The sequence below is a fragment of the Embiotoca jacksoni genome, unplaced genomic scaffold, assembly GCF_022577435.1.
Source record: "Embiotoca jacksoni isolate LCO1_2020_lvr unplaced genomic scaffold, fEmbJac1.0.p SCAF_1, whole genome shotgun sequence".
In the NCBI taxonomy this organism is placed as follows: domain Eukaryota; kingdom Metazoa; phylum Chordata; class Actinopteri; family Embiotocidae; genus Embiotoca; species Embiotoca jacksoni.
Window position 1 is genome coordinate 23,106,196 of NW_027185229.1, and position 19,484 is coordinate 23,125,679.

The 19,484-nt window shown below is 41.9% G+C and overlaps 1 protein-coding gene across 1 annotated transcript; it reads right to left on the reverse strand.

Moving 5' to 3' along the window:
- Positions 1-97: 97 nt before the first annotated feature.
- Positions 98-18,448, reverse strand: rhoca (ras homolog family member Ca). The gene is made up of 5 exons (XM_069148306.1): positions 18,306-18,448; positions 7,832-7,989; positions 5,374-5,494; positions 4,785-4,915; positions 98-3,229 (listed from the first exon to the last, which is right to left on the reverse strand). The coding sequence occupies exons 2-5, from the start codon at positions 7,985-7,987 to the stop codon at positions 3,056-3,058; spliced, it is 582 nt and encodes a 193-aa protein (XP_069004407.1). The 5' UTR covers positions 7,988-7,989; positions 18,306-18,448; the 3' UTR covers positions 98-3,055.
- Between the last annotated feature and the right edge of the window lie 1,036 nt (positions 18,449-19,484).

Below are 19,484 nucleotides of genomic sequence, written 5' to 3' on the forward strand. Positions count from 1 at the left end.
CAATCGTGTGTATCACCACCCTTGATGGCATCATGTGCTGTAAAACAGCATTTAACGTCATAATTTTCTTCAATAACCGACAAATGAAACTCGTCTGTCTAGTCTCAAAAATAGTTTATTAACAATGTTCATGTTCACTTCAGATCAAACATTCACTACAACACTTTCTGTTTACAAAGCATTATTACAATGAGCTTTTTATATAAATCTGGATCCTTTATAATTTCAAATACTTCCAGAGAAAGAAAGAAAAGTTGCACAACACTGAGCAGAAGCTGTTCCCAAAGACATGTTTGCTTATGTGTGTCTATGTGTGTGTGTGCAGGAAAGACCCATGGTTTTCTCATGCATTGTAAGGACAACGTTAGATTTAGCTGGACATTATGTGCATACATGTTAACAGCAGTATAGTACATGCTCTTAGTGATATGTTCAACACTAGACCATCACGTCGTCATCACGTTGTGCTTCCAGCTTTGACATTTATTCGACTATCTCCGCTAACCTTCTAATTCCCAAGAATTCGTTGGTGATGAGCTTGTTGAGACGAGTGAACAGCAACGGTGGTCTGTGTATTCATTGATAAGAATCTTAAGTCGTAAAGATATGGATCTGCTTATTCTTGCCTTCATAGTGTGCTTGTGGTCTGCAATAATACACCGGGTCCTGGGTTAAAACGTAGCATCAAACCTCTGAAGAGTTGAGGTAACATTAATATCGTGCCTGTGTGTGATTGTAATCGATGCCCCCTCTCCTGAACAAGAAACACCTCAGCTGAGCTGTGGAATATGCTTCACAAGTTGTAGCCTCTCTACTGGCTCACTCAGTTAAAGCACACTGTATGTGCGTGGCCAGCAGAGGGTTTAAGTTTGCATCACATACATTACAATATAACAGAGACAGACCTCGCCAGCTGGTAGGTTTAAGTGCCTTTACTGGCGTTACAAGAAGGTTGCATGCAACATCAAAAGGTTTCGTTTTGTCACACACGTTTCATAAATCCACCCTCCATGCAACCGAGGGACGTGTACAGTACATGAATGAGCAACAGAGGCGGAGAGAAGGAATGCTGTGAAGAGTGTGCCTGAGGATAGTCGCTGGGCCTTTTTCAAGCATTGTATATCAAGCCATTATTTCGTCAGGTCGAGTTCACAATCGGGTTTTCTGAGACGACACGCGAGCAAAAACTGGGACCTGTGGACGGTTTCTGACATGTCTCTAAACACCTACTACGACGACAGTTCAGTGGTACACCTTTCATGGTCTTCCGCTCCTTTGTCTTGAGATATGGAAATGTGTCTTGCCAAGAAGTTAAGATCGAGATAAAGACAGAAAAATAAGCCCAATTTCCATTTTAGTAGAGTTGTGCTGTGAAAACAATTTTTTGGCAGCAATACGTGGCTCGGAAAAACATCAACGGAAATCTTTATGGCTGCAGACAAGATGTTTTCAAAGTGATGTTAAGGAAATATGTAACGTGACAATCTTGTAATTTTCCCATGAGTCATTCTTGACGCAAAACTGCATGACGTAAATAGGCGTCATCTTGCTCATCTGCCAAGATGATAAAGATGAGACTGCATTTATAGATAAAATCTTAATATTTTGGCCTTGACGGAATAGATGTTTAGCTCCTTTAGCTATTTTCCAAATATTCAAAAGAACCAAGCCTTGTAAAACATGTCAGAAAGGTCACTCCTTCTTGACCTTGTCAGTCGGTATCAGGCTGGCATACAGCAGCCAGTCAATCTGGTCTGGCAGAGAACAACCAAAAAAAAAAAGGCACACCAGAACAGAGAAAGGCACCAGGGGAAAAACAAACGCCTCGCACACATCTCAGCTCCTCTCAAGCATGTAAAGAATGTCATCCAACTGGAAACGTCCGCACGACAACAGGCTTGCAGTTCCAACGAGACGCGGTTCCCGGGACCGGGCTAGCCAGTCCGACGCGCGCAGATTCCTACGGCGGGTGTGACCGGCTCGGTCGTCAGCGGAGCAAAAGATGAGCTGCACTCAAGTCTCTCACAATCAACAAACACCGGGTCTCGGCCTCCGCGCGATTCCTGCTTCAGCTGTGTCATCTCCCCGTTGGTCCTAACCGCTATTGTGCATAGTTGAGTCATATTGGCTTGTGTCTCGATCGGCCACTTCTATCCCCCCCCTCCCCCCATCTAGGTCCACTGCACAGATTAGCAGCACTTTATGAGGGGTGCATGCGAACAATCTAGTACAACAAAATGAGCTCACTCCTTTGTTGACCGTTCACCACATTACAGAAGCAGCTGCCTGCCTTTATCCTCAATGTGAGTGGACTGAAAATGGAGAATGCGGACGGGGAAGCCGATGTTTCATGCCAACAAAAAAGTGACACAAGCAGCCATTTGTTGTGCTCGACAAGTTGTCACCAGCATTGAAAGCCTTGGTTGTGGCTTTGCTCAGGTTTCACAATGACAACACCGTGTAAATGGAGGGGCCTCAGCTTAAAATGTTAGCTGGCTGACAAATATAAAGATGTAGATGGTGGTGTACAAACTTTAAAAAAAAAGAAAAAAAAGGCACTAGCTCTTATTGGTCAAAAGACATCAACTTCTGTCCTCTACGACAACTGCTACAATGATAAACAGAAGTGGGACAGTCTGGACTGAATGGACAAGACCTTACTCAAGAAGACTTTATACAAGCTAACAAAGATGCTGCTCGCCCGAGCTCGTGAAGAACAATATTGCATACAAATATGTGCACCTACCACAGCCTTGTTACATTACAAATATGAAGAAAAACAAGTTGGAACAAAACATACCATGTGTAAAGACAGATTTTGGAAAATATAAATCAAATCAATAAGGAACTTTAAACATCAATTTCTAGCCACGGTTGTAATATAGACAAAGTCCATTTCCTGTATTAGGTTTGTTTTTGCTTTCGATTCATCTGCCCGCCTGCTGTCATGACATGCGAGATACAGTACAAAGATCCATTTTGGTAATAGGTCGGCCTTTTAATGTGTGTTGTTTCTCCTCCTGTTGGTCGGTTGATATCGTGGCGTCTGGACCGCTCACAGCAGCGTACAGCCGCTTCTCTTTTTGCGCTTGCGGACCTGCAGCGCTGCTCTAGTGGCCATCTCGAACACCTCCCGCACGCCGTCCTTGGTCTTGGCAGAGCACTCCAAGTAGCCAAAAGCACTGATTTTGTTGGCCATGTCTCTGCCTTCATCTGGCTTCACCGGCTCCTGTGGGAAAGTTAGCAGAGAGAGAAGCGTTCACAAAAGAGAGTGGACTGTGTATTTTTGTCTAGTTTTGACTTCTTAACCTTTTGTCTCAGTCAAAGGTACAGTCCGAGGACAGCAAAGCCTTGTATTTGTTCAATCCAAATTACAGTTACAACAATTAGTCAATAAAGCAGTTCGTCAATCAGCAGAAATATAATCTGCAGTTATTTAGATGCAGCCTTCAATACAATGTTCAGTCCTTCTGCCAACTATAAAATTTTCCTTTCAAAAAAATGTGATCTCCACTGTCTCGGAGTGGCACAAACATCACTAACCCACAACTTACACATGTTGAACCAAAACCCTGTAAAATCCAAAACACTTTAACTGATGACTTAGTGCTACTCTTTGTGCCGCAGGTTCCTGATTTCTACAGAAAGGAAAAGCTGACGGCGGTGTCTGAAAGAGCTGGAGAGCTTTGTCAACATGTTCCCATTATCAGCTGGACCTGGAGACAGACAAGAGAATGGGGCACAGTGGCACGTCGTGCCATTCTGTGACAGTAAACCCGTATGTAGCGGCCGCTATATTACGACTGAAAGGCCAGTCACAGCTTTTCAGACCATTTTCACTGTTGTTTCCGAGGGAGCGTTAACTTTTAGTGACCAATCGAAAAAAGGGGAGATAATACAGGTTTAATTTCAAGTCATGTTTTATCAAAACTGTCAGGATTCTTTGGAGGTTTTCTTAATTTTAGAAAACAATTTTTTTAGATCTTCACAAACACACTTTATATACAAATATGTTTGCACTATTTACCCGTTATTGATTATCTGCTTTCCTTTACTGTAATTTAAGCAATTACATATCTGTCCATCATAGAGGACAGATTCTTCCTTCTTTTATCATCTTCAGGTTTATCTCCCTTTTGCTGCCCATTACAACTTTAGCTTGAGATATTTTTTCAACTGAATCAAGGTGTACAACTGCTGTGCAGTGTTTTGGACTCCGCACAATTCATCCATGAGTGTGAAATCCTATCAAACGGGCATTCATGAATCACATTTTATTGTCTGAGGGTGCAGTCACATCAGCCTTCTGTTCATCAAAACCTGTCCCACATTTAACCGTGAAAATTTTTGTTCTGTCACGCTTCCGACGTGGTAAAAAACACTGAGCGGCGAGATCATAAACTAAACAGTCTGTGAGATTGATGCAGCAATTTAAAGACTGGAAGTGTAATGTAGTAAACACGGGGATAAAATCCAGTTGAATAATCAATTCTCCCTTTTGGCTGGAGATGACACTGAAACATGAAATGCTTTAAGTTTACTGTTGTGCAGAACTCTACAGAAATGAATGGGAGACACAGCAAATATTTGCAGGATGGCAGTGTAACCAGTACCTTAAGGTTACGGATATGTGCATAGATAAGTCGGACAGAACCCTGACAAATTAATCCTCATAAAATGTTTCAAGCACACATCCTCCGGCCTTCAGTGCCTGACAGAGATTGTGTCAACTTGTTCCCGATCAGCCCAAACCGCTGTTTATTGACCTTCAGAGGCCTGTGTACCTGCTTCATCTTGGCCAGCTCTCTCCGTGTGTGCTCATCATTCCTCAGGTCCTTCTTGTTCCCCACCAGGATGATGGGAACGTTGGGACAGAAGTGTTTCACCTCGGGCGTCCACTTCTCAGGGATATTTTCTGTTCCGGGAAAGACAAGAAGAAAACTGAAATACTCGAGAGTGAGGCGTGGGTTGGGGGGTGTGTGGGGGGGGGACTATAAAAAGGGACAGGCAGTGCAGCAGAGTCATGGCGCAGAACACGTCTCATGATGGATTGCTCTGCAGACTGCTCGAGGCAAAGATGTTTAGCTGCACTAATCCGACTTCCTATCAAGCCCATTAAGGCATTTAACAAGCATCTTGTGTAGCAGGTACAACTAGCTTCATTTTGTAATAAAATACATAAATATATTAACAAAATTGAACTTTTATACAGTTCAAGTTATGTTTTGTATAATTCGACATAGCGCATGACTATTCTTGGCTGTTGACTTTGAGAGCCGCTGCCACGTTAGCCACCTTCATCCAATTTAGACTATATAAATAAACACAAATCAAACATTTTAAATATGCCGCCATACATGAGCAGTTCCTCACCTAAGCTGTCTGGGCTGTCGATGGAGAAGCACATGAGGATGACATCTGTGTCGGGGTACGAGAGAGGCCTCAACCTGTCGTAGTCTTCTTGGCCTGCGGTATCCCACAACGCCAGCTCCACCTGGAAAACAAAAAAAGAGATGTCGATTAAAAGCAGCACACATGCCAACAAATCACATGTACTGTTCATGACGGTTGATTTCTCCTGCTTTTGAAAACAGAGTGAGGCTCATTTGCTCCTTATTTTCACCGTGATTCATTCACTTGTGTCATTTTGTTGAACGTCGGTGACGTGAACCCATCTTCAGGGCTAAAAATATATCTCCGAGTTGATGTAACGCTGTCTACTGATCCAGATGAATACGCAAACAAACATTTAGCCAGTCATGACATCATCTGTGATGAAGTTTCTTCTCTCATCCACAGAGGGGAAATTATTTGGACAATGAGGCACCCTCAGTATTTTCACCAAAAGGTCAGTGCTTCAGATCTGAGGAAGTAAATAATGTTAACATGAACTTCACCTCTTAATTATAACTTGCGATTTGTTTGCTTTGCCCGTGCCACTTTCCGTGTATAATTGGGTGTAAAGACGTTTGCTTATCGACACAGCTTCATAAATCTGTTATATTGTCAGTGTTGTGGAAATGAAGTTGGGGACTGGCCTCATCCCATCACACCGCTGATTAATTCAATTAGGGAAAGTAGGAGATTAGCGAGCATCACACCAGATACCTTCTGTCCCTGTTCGAGCATTAACAGCCGTTCTTCACTCCAGTCTGCTCTTCAGCCGACTCAATAGATTCAGGGGAAAAAAAAAAAAAAAAAAAAAAAAAAACTTTCTCAGAGTTTTAAGTGCTGGAATTTTACTGAGTGACAGTAGAGTCTGGTTTGTCCACAGAGAGAAGAAGAATCTGTCAACGGTCCCAAAATAGAGGTTTGCAGAGGCAGAGGGTGGGAAGTGGCCAAACACTGAGACTGCATGAGCAACCGGAGCGTTATCTTCCCACCAGACTAGTTGTGAGCTGAAGACTTTAGGGAGGAAAAGAAAAGAGGGAAAAAACAGCTATTTATAGAATCTACTCAATCCACTGAAGGTGAGAGTCAGAGGATGTTGTCTAGCCTCAAGCAAAGAGGAACTGAAATTTAGGGGAGAACACAAATCTCATCCAGCTGGTTGTATAAGAGACAAATTCTTTCTGGACAACCATCCTAAAGAGAGAGACTGAAGGATCTAACACTCGTATCTTTTCCAAAATGATCCCCTTCCAGACTGATGTCCATCATGGACTGCTAACTTTATATTTCCTGTCCAGATCACAGTGGCCTCCCTCCATCTAAGTGCAACCAGGACAAGGACAGGAAATGAAAGACGTTTATCGGGCACGAGCAGGAGGGGGGTCCTGGAGGAGGGGCGGGGGATTGCCAGGAGACATCCCAGTACCCTGTCTGAACAGGAAGCTGGGAAATAGAGTCATTTCCTGTTTTGCCAAGTGGTGATCCTGCAGCGGTGGTCAGACCAAGAGAACAACACCCTTTGACATAACAAGCCATCTGCAGCTCAGACTGGACCCTGTGCCCAATTGAGGAAATTGGCATCTTACAGACCAAGACAGTGCAGAACATCTTGTTTATAATCCTGAAGAACTCATTATTTATAGCATCAAAAGTCTGATCTCGCATTTTTGCCTGATATACATAAAATATTAGGACTACCTTGATCTACATAAAAGACAATGCCGTTTCTTCATTTTCATCAACAAGTTAGGATGTTTCATTTTTTCCACCCAGGAACTTAGATTTAGCTTCATTCTTTTAGCATGCAGCCATCAATGGCACATTTAAGCCAGCCACCTCCATGGAGCTAAAAAAAAAAAAAAGAAAAAAGACTGCTTGCAACACTTTGTGCCCTAATAATGAGATGCCTGCTTTAGTTTATCTCTACAAAAAACAGTTTATGGTAAATCTGCCCACATCATCACTTTTTTTTTGCTGTGCGAACATTGAAAGGTTAGCAGATGTTGCATCAGTACTTAAGGGGGGAGGGACTTAGCAAACAGTCACATTGGCCAATTAGGGCTCTGCAATATATCAATATTAATATAGGTATCGTGATATGTGATGAGATATGGTCTTAGATATTTAATCTTGATAAATATGAGTGTTGTATTTGCCTGGTTTAAAAGCTGAATACGGGTAAAAAGATGATTTTCTGAACATACCAGACTGTTTTACCTTTTCTATATTTTGCCTTTACCCACTTAAGTCAATTTTATCCACATTACCAAGTATAAATCTGGGTAAATATTTTGTGAAAGACATCCTTACACTAATGTTGCAATATAAATATTGGAAGTGTTTGGTCAAAATGATTGTGATAATTGAAAATGTCTAAACCGGCCAGCTTTGAGGCCCATTACAGTATATTATAGCGTCCTTTAGTGTTAATAGTACAAACCTGTTTTCCATCAACCTCGATATCAGCGATGTAGTTCTCAAACACTGTTGGGACGTAGACTTCGGGAAACTGATCTTTACTGAAAACAATGAGAAGACAAGTTTTCCCGCAAGCTCCGTCGCCAACAATCACCAGCTTCTTCCGAATGGCTGCCATTTCTGTGGGGAGAAAAACAAGATGTTCTTACAAACAGAATTTCAACAAAGAGAAACTTTTTTTTGCTGTTAGGGTACATTTTACTTGTCAAGCTGGAGGCAAACACCACAGTCACCCGTTGTCATCCGTTTGTGTGTCCTATTCTACAGATATTTAAAGTCTTTGCAGAGATCGTGGAAATACCAGACAAATCAAGAACAAATGTCACGGAAACCCTTTTCTCTGCTCATGCTCCGACATCTCTTGACTGACAGCGCTGCATCACACTTCACCTGAGGGAAGGCTCTCTTTTCTGCACGTTGTCACCAACAACGGCAGTCACAGACCTTGAATCAATCCCCAACGCCAAATCTAAACAAAGCCACATGAAGATCAGAGGAGACGGCAGATGAGAGTGGAGGGAGGAAGAGGAGAAAGAGGAGGAGGAGGAGTGTGGAGACAAGCGAGGACATGAAGGAATGTGCTATCAGGCTGCTCCGCCCCGCCTGCTTCCCTCTGCAAAATGTATGGAGGAGAGAAGAAATTAGAGCAGCTGGTGGAGTACATGGTGGTGTCCTAAAAACAGACTAAACACTGCTCTGCCTTTGATCTCTCCAGACGCTTCTTCAGGAACACTTTGATAGATGATGACACTAAAATTATTTCAAAATGAATTTTTTTAAACCTCCCAGTTTATATATTGTGTCGTGTCAGGGCGTAACAGCTTACGTGGGGTTCAGCGAGGTGCGAGCGTGTCTGTACAGTATGCAAAAACACAACGCAAGCACTCCCCACCAGAACATTATCATGCGAGCCAAAATGGATCCATCTTTGAGAACAAGGCTTCGATTTTACAACTTGTTTCTTCTGCACAAACTACATTCCTCTAAACGAACTGAACCAAGCAGCATCTCTGCTCTATCCCCCGGAGTGGAGGACTGGTTTAGCTGGTGTGTTTGCAGGCTGCATGGGGATGAGTTAGTGGTGCAGCTGATGGATGAGCTGGATCCCTGCTGCCGGGGAGCAGCTGTGCATATAGTCATTTGGCTCCTCACCTCATCCAATTTCTGCCAGACGGCCTTGACAGCAATCCTTTTCACGAGGGCACCCACTTATGAGGGGAAACTCATCGTTCAGTGCTGCAGGCTAAAACTTTTGGAGTGGAGTCTGCCCCAACGCCCACTTTTAATCTCTGCAAAGCAACACTGCTTTCAATGAGCAACGTCAGGCCATTAATCGGAAGTCATCACAAAACACAGACGGAGGTTATTAGTCAAACTATAGTTGGTTTGGTATCATAACAGATTATCTAGACGGCTTGTTAAATGTCATTTAGTCCATACAGAGCAGTGGGATACAGTATGAGAAAAGATATCTCAATCTTTTTTACATTTAAAGTTGATACTTTTCACAAAACTCTTGACAAATCATTAGGATTTCATTTGCACTGTAAACAGCTGAGTTGGCATATTAGGGGTGAGGTGATGTGGCCATAACATAAGGATAATGTTTCAGGGTATTCCTGCAATAACAGTATTATTGGCACTATGACAAAATATCTAAAAAAATATTTTGTTATTCATTTCAAAAAACATTTGACTGCAACAAAATAAGTGTTATCACTTTGTATACCAACATTTACCTAATAATTTGCTTTCAAATTCGGTAAAAACTAACACGTTAGTATGGTTGTTGTACCATTTCTACTGTACTGTGAGGACACTACCCGTTTTTTAACTAACTCTTCCACTGTGGAGCAGAAAAATGATACAGCTACTTTTGAGAATAATATGGAACACCTTTACAACAAATACAAACAATAATAATAAAAAAAAAAGGGCACAATGGATTTCATGGTTATTGCTACAGGAATAGGTTGACATTCTAGGAAATGCGCATATTTGCATTCTTGCTGCCAGTTTGATCCAATCATTACTGTAAAATAAAACTGAAGCTATTACTAGCTGCCAGTTACTGTAGCGTAGCACAGCCTGGACACACGAGTAGACGGTTATAGTTTACAGTCAGAGAACTAGGAAACCAGCAAATATTCACATTTTAGAATCTGAATCTTTGGATATTTTTTCTTGAAAAATGTACACATCAACCAATTAGCTATTAAAACTGTCTATCCACTATCGACTAGTCAATTCTAGCAAACATTTTGAAATAAAAAAATGGAGTTTGCATTTCACACTGTGGGTATTGTATTTTTAAACGCATACACTGCAAGAATAAGAAATACACATTCTGCTAAAAAAAATATACAATTATTAAAACAAATCAATATATAAATGGTTTACGATTAAAATGGGTTAAGTTGTAAAGAAATCAAAGAACCCCTGGAAAGAATACAAAAAGAAGTGAACAAATGACTTCCAAGCTCTATTTCCATGTGTATTAGGACTTGGCATAACCATCATCTACACAGGAAAGTTTGGGCGTTTGCGTGTCTGACAGTTTTATTAACATCTTGGTTACTCGTTATGGAAAGTGCAGTCATGGTTTGATCATATTTTCTGCCTTTTGCCCAAAGGCCCACTCCAGTGGTTGCACTGTGTTACAGCTGCAGATGTGCCAAAGACTCAAGTTTGAATTTGGGCTGCTGTGGTTCGCTCATTCCTGTTATTTCTACATGTTTAATATGTGATGGAAGACAAGTAATCCTGAATATAATGTAAAAGGACAACCCAAAATGAGTATCCACTTCAGCTGCTTGTTTTTTTTGTTTTTTTTTAACAAATAATTATTCCAAAGACACTTCACTGCATCCTTTGCTTTCTACAGATTGCCAAATGGACCAGAGATGGCCTGAATTCAATGAGTTCAAAGCCAAACAAGTGGGAGACAGCAGCGCCGAGGCCTCAGAGGCTCACTCTGTGAAACAAAACAATCCACTTCCTGTTCTGTGGAGCATGGGAGGAGCTTTTGGCTGCAGTTCTGTTTGGACAGGCCTCAGCAGAGCCGGGACACGGAGAGAGCAGCCAGAGGCAGCGCGACACATGCAGGCACACACACCTGCTTAGTCACACATGCATACATGTATAACACTTTCATTCTCCTTGAGCTGCACGAGTTCTTCACCGTGATATTGGGAGCCAATGAAGCAACGTCGTGAAAAGGAAATTATGCGTGAAAATGTCCGATAGTCACAAACTGTGCTGAATACACAGCCTCGCTATAACTAATGCCTTCAATTTAGCCACTAATGGACACTAATGGCAGGGACAACCGAAGAGGAAATAGTCACCGGTGGTAAGCGATTTTGGTCTGTCATCCATATCAAATCTGTTAATTGTAATTCAGCCAGCCAAAACAACCGTCCATCGTGTTCCTCCACATTCAACCCCCGCGCACCGCTGAATAAAAGTAAAGTTGTTCCTGAAAGATTCACCGTCCTCATGAAGGCCGTGACAAAAGAAGAAATAGTTCTCTGCTAGCTCTGCATAAATATCACTTAGACGTTTTCATTTACCTGTCACGGTGACTCCTCACAGCACAACTGCGATTTATCTGCTGGTGCACAGAAATATGCTGGAACATATTCATGGAGCTCTCTATCATGCTGAGGTTGACTGAGGACCAACTGTAGCTGTGAAAAAGCAGTTTCAAAATGCTGCCATACAAATAGACACCGGTGAAACGCACAGAAAAATACCTGGTCAAAGGTTGCCTTTTATCAGAGAGGACTGCTGCATGTAAGCTAAAAACAAGATAGTTCCCTGTCTGCTGTCCAAAGCTCATGTGTCGGTCCGATGTCAGGAACCATCACGGTTTCTGTTGCTTTTCCTTTTGTGTCGGGTAAATGTGTGCAGTAAATATTTTTGAAAGAAAATGTGAATTATGATCTTGTGAAGACAAAAGAAAATATATTTTCTCATTTTATCCAGAATCATGCAGCCTTGTAAAACAGCACTGAATAATACCAAACTGATTCAACTTTAATTAACTGCTCTTTCAGTCAAGGTTGAATTGATATAATTAAAGCCTACATTTTATCTTTTATTACCAGGGAAAACCTTTAAACAAAGCTGGAGAGGTTTTTTTTCTATTTGTGAATTGTTTATACTTTCCTGCCACTTTTCAGGCAACGGCGCCTTTTTTAGCTTAAATAAACAAGGTCATGTTCAGACTAACTTCAAAGCATCCTGGTAATTCATTTAAAAGAGACAAGTCTGATGGTGCCGCAGGGCTCATACAAAATCTAATCTGGCTCAACACGATGTCCCCCAGCGCGTCTTCGTGGTGGCCAATGCCATACAATCAAAAATGTATTTCTATTGTTAAAAGATAAACAGTTACCACCGTGTTAAGTTTCCAGAGTTGTAAAGTATTTTCTCATCAAGTCGCTGCTATTGTTTTGGTCTCTAAAAAGCCTTTGAGTTCATAGATCTGTTCCCCAAACTGACTTCCTGGATTGTATTTCATGTCTCATGGGCAATGACTTGTGTTATTTTCACGGAGGGCTGAGTTGGGTCTAAACAATTTGATTCCTCGTCACAGATGGCATGCGTCGATAAGCTGAGGGTAGTTCAACCGAGCAGTCCCATTGTTTCACCAAAACACAGGCCTGAAGATAAACAAAATCCATTCTGCACATGAAAAGAAAAAAAAGAAAAGAATTTAGGAAAGTCTGGAATATATCGTCTTCTTTCTTTTTATTTATTCTTTTTCGCACCTCCTCATATTCATCCTATCAGCCCTGTCCTTTAGTAATACTTTGCAACGATATCGTTAAAAGAATAGTTTGACATTTGCTTTGCGCTGAGAATTAAATGAGCAGACTGATACCACTAATGTAACTGTCAAATTATATGGAGTCATAGTGAGAGGACAGTTAGCAAGGGAAATGGCTTGTTTGGCTCTGCTCACATGTAGCAAAATCCTCCTACAAGCACCTCTAGAGCTCACTAATTAACCCGTTATATCTTTGTTTCTTCGGGCAGCACGGTGTTGCAGCGGTTAGTGGTTCAGAGTTCAACCCTGGGCCTTTGCATGTTCTCCCTGTGCCTGCGTGGGTTCTCTCCGGGTACTCCGGCTTCCTCCCAACATCCAAAGACATGCTTGTCAGGTTCATTGGTGATTCTACAAATTGCCCTTAGGTGTGAATTGTTTCTGTCTGTCTCTATGTGGCCCTGTGATGGACGGGCGATCTGTCCAGGGTGAACCCTGCCTTCGCCCCAAGTTCAGCTGGGATAGGCTGCAGCCCCTCCCCCCCTCCCCCCCGCCCCCCTCATGACCCTGTTCAGGATAAAGCGGGTATAGATAATGGATGGATGGATGTACAACACACTGTGGTTTCCTGGGGGATTGTGTGGAGGCCCATGTCTTGGCTGGGAGAAGTGACGTTAATCATCACTGTTACAGAGAGCCCACGCGTGACGGTAGATACCCATGGTCTGAATGCAGTATATCTCACATACTGTATAGCTTGGCTATCCGCAGACAATCAATCGGAAAAAATTAACACCTCGGTGAAGTCAGATCATGATTCAACTGGTAGTCGGACTCACCAAATGTTGATCTGCCATTGGGCGAGCATTTCAGCCGACCTTCTCCGCCTCTTCCCATATCCGTTTTCAAAACCCTTGTTGCAACGGAAAACAACAACAACAATTTCCGTGCAGCAAACGGGACAGTGAAATTGGCAAGGTTTGACAAAGATTGCTGTTCTTTTCTGTATTTTGTGATGATTTAGTCATTTTAACATCAGGTCTCGCCTCCCAATATGAAAATGTTCCACTGAAACAAGTTCCACTCCAACATTATTCTGCAATAGCACCGTCGCTGCATCCTGGGCTCAATATGACTGTGATTGGTTTACAGAAATGCAAACAAGCCAGAGCATTTGTCCCCCAATTTCCTATTATATCCTTCTCCAGGACTGACACAGCGAGATGGAGACGGGTCTGGTGTGGGACAATTCAACTGGAATAGACAGGAAGCAAAAAATGCAAAACATTTTCTGCCTCAAGCTTCTGAATCTGTTATCATCACAATTCAAGACAATCAGGTTTTGAACTGTTGCTCAGACAACATAAATAAATTGCAGATATCACAGGATCCAGGAAACTGTAACAACCATTTTCACTTTTTATTGGGCGGTTTAATAATTGAAAACGAATCCGCAGATTCACAATGATAATTAAGTGTTCAATGCAGACCAAAAGTGTCAGTTTGTGCGAGTTCACTTTGACGAAGACAAACGCTCTCAGATGCAGGGAATGATGCACAAAACTTGTTCCAAACAAAACGATTAAAACCCACAGAACAGCAAAGCACCATTGCTTCCTCCAACTATTTGAGCAATGCCCCGGGTTAATGAACACACCACCTCTCTCCTTCTCTAAGGAGGTTTCCTGAAGCTTAGGGGCCAACAGGAGTTATGCAACGAGTTAGCAGAGCGGAGCGTGATCCCGACCAATGAGTTGAGGCTACCTTTGAGTCCTCGTGCAAGTTTAATATCAACAACAATGCTGAGCAAAGACAAAACATCCAACTAATAAAGGGCCTGTTGTTCCTGAGATAATGATGATTACCTTTTGGTTTTTGTTCTGATGTCTTGCAAACGAGCAAACGTATTACAGGAAATGACTGCAAGCAGCATTGTTTTGCTCGTCTAACAGGCTTCCCAAGGCTGCACCTCTTTCTTTGATATACACTCAAAAACATCCCAGAGTTAAAGATCAGCTGATATCATCATTGACAAGTTATTTCCTAGGTTTTTTGTTTTTTTGTTTGTTACTAGAGGAGTTGTCAAGGAGCTCTGTCCAACTGTGGTTGTAGATAAAGGTTTCATAACAAACGTTAATAAAAGTACGGCTGGATCGTGATCACATTTCACCCAGTGATTGTAATCTGGGCTGAAATCTCTGCAAGAACAACACAAACCTAGACAGGGAAAATGCATTTAAATGCACTTTAGGGACATTATTTTACAGGAATGTCCTCCAGCAACTGTGGCACCTCAACAACAACTCATTTCCAACAAGGAGTTTGAGTATTTCCCACTTTATTTTTCCATTCAAGAGGCACAAGCTAACAGTCTATTAAAACGTATAGCTCTGAAAGCACCCAAGAATTAGCCTCCCCTCTGCGAGTCCGTCTGAGAAATGGGCCAAAGTTCATAAACTGGCAGAGGGCTGCCTGTGGCTGAGACAGAGCAGACAAGCCCGCAACACCAGCTGTCTGCAGCACCTTAACTCGGATGTAAAAACATCTTATCTGACTAAATCTGACAGGCAGCGACAGACGACAGATCACTCGGAGGATCAGACATTTGGTGACTACTCGAAAACTAATCTGGCAAGAAAGCCGCGGTCTAAGACCAGGCATTTATAGATTAGACGTAGAGATCCCTCAGTATAAGATGTGGACTCAAGTGAATAAAACTGAGATGCGAGTGCCGAGCTGTGTTACACAACAGCAGGGACATACACAGCAGATCGGGTCATTTACTCGCATTCTGTAGGCGAATGCTACAAACACAGCAGCTCCTCAGTCTCACCGAGTCATGACTTTACTGGTACACCCGTGGAAAGGATCCGATCTGCCAACATTCAGTCATCCCTAAAAAAAAACACTACATCAGGTATGACCTCTTTCTTATATGTATTAAGGACAACAAACTATTTATTCACAAAGAAAACCAGACTTGTTCAGTTCATAGCCGATTATTAACAGATTTCTTTTCTTTTTTTTTTTAATGCTAGAAGAATACTTTCGGGGTACGTCCTTAGTTGTTTTCCTGCTGAGAATTAGATGAGAAGATTAATACAACTCTCCTGTCTTAGTGTCTCATGAATAAGAAGCCTTCGCTAACTTCGAGGCCTTAAGATAATGATATAACTCCAGGAAGTCACTGCACCCGGCCAAGAAACAGTCTGGCACACAATCAACACCAGGGTGTATTTACACTTTGATATTTGTTGCAGATAAAACAAACATCGTATTATTTAGTCAGCTTCAGCCAAGTTGGTAGTTCAATTTTTTTATCCTGGAGCGGAGCCAGGCTGGCCGTTCTCTCCTGCTTTCAGTCCTTATGCTAAGCTAAGTTAACTGTCTGTTGACCGTACACACGAGGTTTATTAGTATTCTCATCTGAAAGGCCTTAACACACGTACGGTGTGACAAATAAAGGACATGAAAATGTAAAATACTCGGCCGTGAATATTTCGAATCAAAACTATTGGTAACGGCGGAGATGCAAATGTGCGATAGTTGAAAACAAACAGGTTAGAAACGATTGACATCAGCTCATCCTTCGGAGAAATGACGGACTCAACGTCATCCTGTGATGAAGATCATGTCCTGCTCCTCCTCACTCCAGCTTACGGAACTTCTGACTATCCTGAGTTGGCTGGTTGTTCAGAGCTGCGTACGTTGTCTCTGTAGCTTCGTGCCCTTTGCCATAAAACACCAGGTGGCTTGAGACACAAACAATCAGCATTGTCATCAGGAATTGTGAAATCCGTTTCACTTCCACACGATGTGATTGGCTGATGCAGTGCGTAAAGACCTCAGCAGCAAAAGGAATAAGCGCAATTTCCAAAATGTCAGATTACACCTTTAAATTCAGGTAGTTGTGTAGTTGCGGTGACTGGAGAAAAGGCTCAGAAGTCGTCCAATGACCATATCAGCTGGCCATCTTCAGATTAATGACCCGCAAGCCTGCTCATCTTCACGGCTTCTGTCAGGCAGCCATGACTTTAAAAATACACCGAAGGACGACACTCCTGCTCTTGAAACATACTGAGGGGAAGTAGGCCAAGACGACAGAGTTAAGTCGGCTGTTGGCAGCCGGCGCAGGATGAGCAAACTCAAAGACAGGGGCAGCGGATACACGGCACAGCTTTGAGGGAACGGACACCTCATGACTCACTTCTGTTCAATAACTCAGGTCAAGAGCAGACAAACAGGGGGACTGGCCGACAGGAGTCTAGCAGGTTTCCTGAGCCTGGACACCTCTGTTCCTCCAGGAGACGTCTACTGCGGGGGACGCGACTAATGATTACCGTCCTTGTTGATAAACCTGACCAATATTTGCACAGCGAATTGATTATTTGGTCTGCAGTGTACGGAAAAACAGCATCCATCGCAATGAGTTCAAAACGCTGGTTTTGTGTTAATAACAGTTAATAGCACAAAAAAATAAAATAAAAATAAACATTTTCACATTTAATATGATCGAATGAGTGAAATGTTGGCATCTATTGTTTCTGCTTTTAAAGTTCTACTCTAAAGAAGAAAAGACATGTCGATTAACCGACAAGTTGAAAGGTAAAAAAAAAAAAAAGTATGATCATTTAGGTCATTTTCCAAGCAAAACTATTAAACATTCGCTCCATCCGGCTTATCAAATTTGCTGCCTCTTTTAAAAAATAAATAAATACAAATATTTTAGCTTGAATATCTTTAGATTTCAGACAGTAATGGCCAAGTTTGCAAACACTGCAAAAATGAATTTAAAACATTTTAAACATGTAAAATTAGTTATTTAACAGGCAATATTTATTTTTGGTTAATTAACCAATCCTTCAGTCTATGAAGTGGAAGAGGAAAATGACCAACTTATTTTTTTTTCCTTTACAATATTCAAAGTTATTTCACTTATTAATGGCAGCCTAAAAATTGTTCATAACTTTCTGTCAAAGGACCAATTGATTAATTGACTCGTGGAGGAATTTGTTTGGTTTTCTAAAACATTTTTTTTTTAACAAACTTAGTAGAGTTATTGTAGAATTGTACAACGAGAAGTGGGCTGTAGGTCAGGCTCATTAATAAAATATCTATGAATATAATTCAGATTTTTCTTTAAGCCAATTTGGGCGTTTTGGGCAAAAAAAATAACTCCCAAATTGTCCACCTCCACTTGTTTTTGTTACGTCTAACATTAAATGTCGAGCCTTCACGGGGAGGAAATGAAGTGTTCCTAAGAATAGAAATGGCTCTTTAGGAGATTTGCCATGCGGAGTTGCTTATTGAGGTCGCAGCACTTGGACACACTGTTCGCACCGACAGGATCTGATCTGCTTGACTTTTAAACTGGCAAAGCAAAACGAAGCTATCAACAGTTGTAGAGAAACACACCCTGACAACTACAAGCACACTGGATATACTTCATCTCGATTCAGAGCACCGTCGGGATTTAACTAACAACATAAGGAGGGGGAAATAAAAATTAAAAAAAAAAATTAAAAAAAAAGGCGAATGAAAGTACGAGGGGGGGGGGACAAGCCACCACCTTGTTCGTTCACCAACAAAGTGAGCTATAATTAGACTGTCGACTTGTGTCAAATAAGAACATTTAGTCAAACTACAGCCCCCGTTTCATAATTACCTGTCGCCAGCCGGGTGAGAGGTGTTTTTTTTTTTTTTGTTTTGTTATAAAGATTAATCCCCGCTTGCTCTTTTCTCCTGATCGTGACACACACACACACACAAACACATGCACACACACTTTCTTACTGCAGTGTTCGCTAATTTTACAGAGAGGGTGCTGAGAAACGGGGCAGGCGAGCAGAGATCCTCCCACCGACACCAGCGACAAGCTGGGCTTGGCTGACACGCAGTCATTTCCGGTCGGGGCTTTCAAAATAAAAGGTGGTGGCAGCTTGTCGGGTAATTACGCTAAGCTCCTTAACGCATATGTGGCAAGTTCAGAGTTTGGGAATTAATTAACCATCAGGGTCACTTTATGCAAGTAATCACAACCGCCCCCCCCCCGCACACACACACACACACACCTTTATCTGCACCTTAATTGTGCTGTTTTTATTATTATTATTATTTCTATCTGGTGCTATTTGTCTTTTTGTCTGTTTTTTTTTTTTTTTTTTTTTTTTTTTTTTTAAATCTTATCCATTGCTGCTGGTTTGAGAGTCACCAAATTTGATTTGGTTGTATGCCCAGTGCCTACAATGAAAATAAAGTGCCTGACTTACCTACTAATCCATTTATTTATACAGTCATTACACATGAATCATTGCCACTGTAAACGTACCATTGGCAACCAAAAGGCAAATTTCCATCTGTTATATTTCTGTGTTCTCAAAATACCTTAATTTTGGTAGCTCTAAAAAAAACAAAATACAATTATATACACACACCCTGTGATGATCATCCATCCATTATTTACAAACATTTGCAGCTGTTCTCAATGAAACTTTAAAGCATGCGCTGTCCACCATCAGCCGTCAACGTAATCAAGCATTTGTGTTAAATACACTTTTAATTTCCCAGTCACACCTCGGGTTACACTATTATGTCGAAGGCTGATGCTCATATTTCCGGTGTTTGTTATGGTTACCGCAAACTAACTTGACGCAGCTGCTGCAGGCGTTGGAGTCACCCAGGTCCCTCCTCCCCTCCCCGGTCAAAGATGACATCATCCGTAGTACAAGAAGACTCGTGCAACAGGAGGGATGGGTGTGGATCTCACCAGTGTGGCTCTCCTTAGAACCCCCCCACCCCCCCTCCCACCAATCACTATATCTGAACATTGACTTCCTGCAGGCTC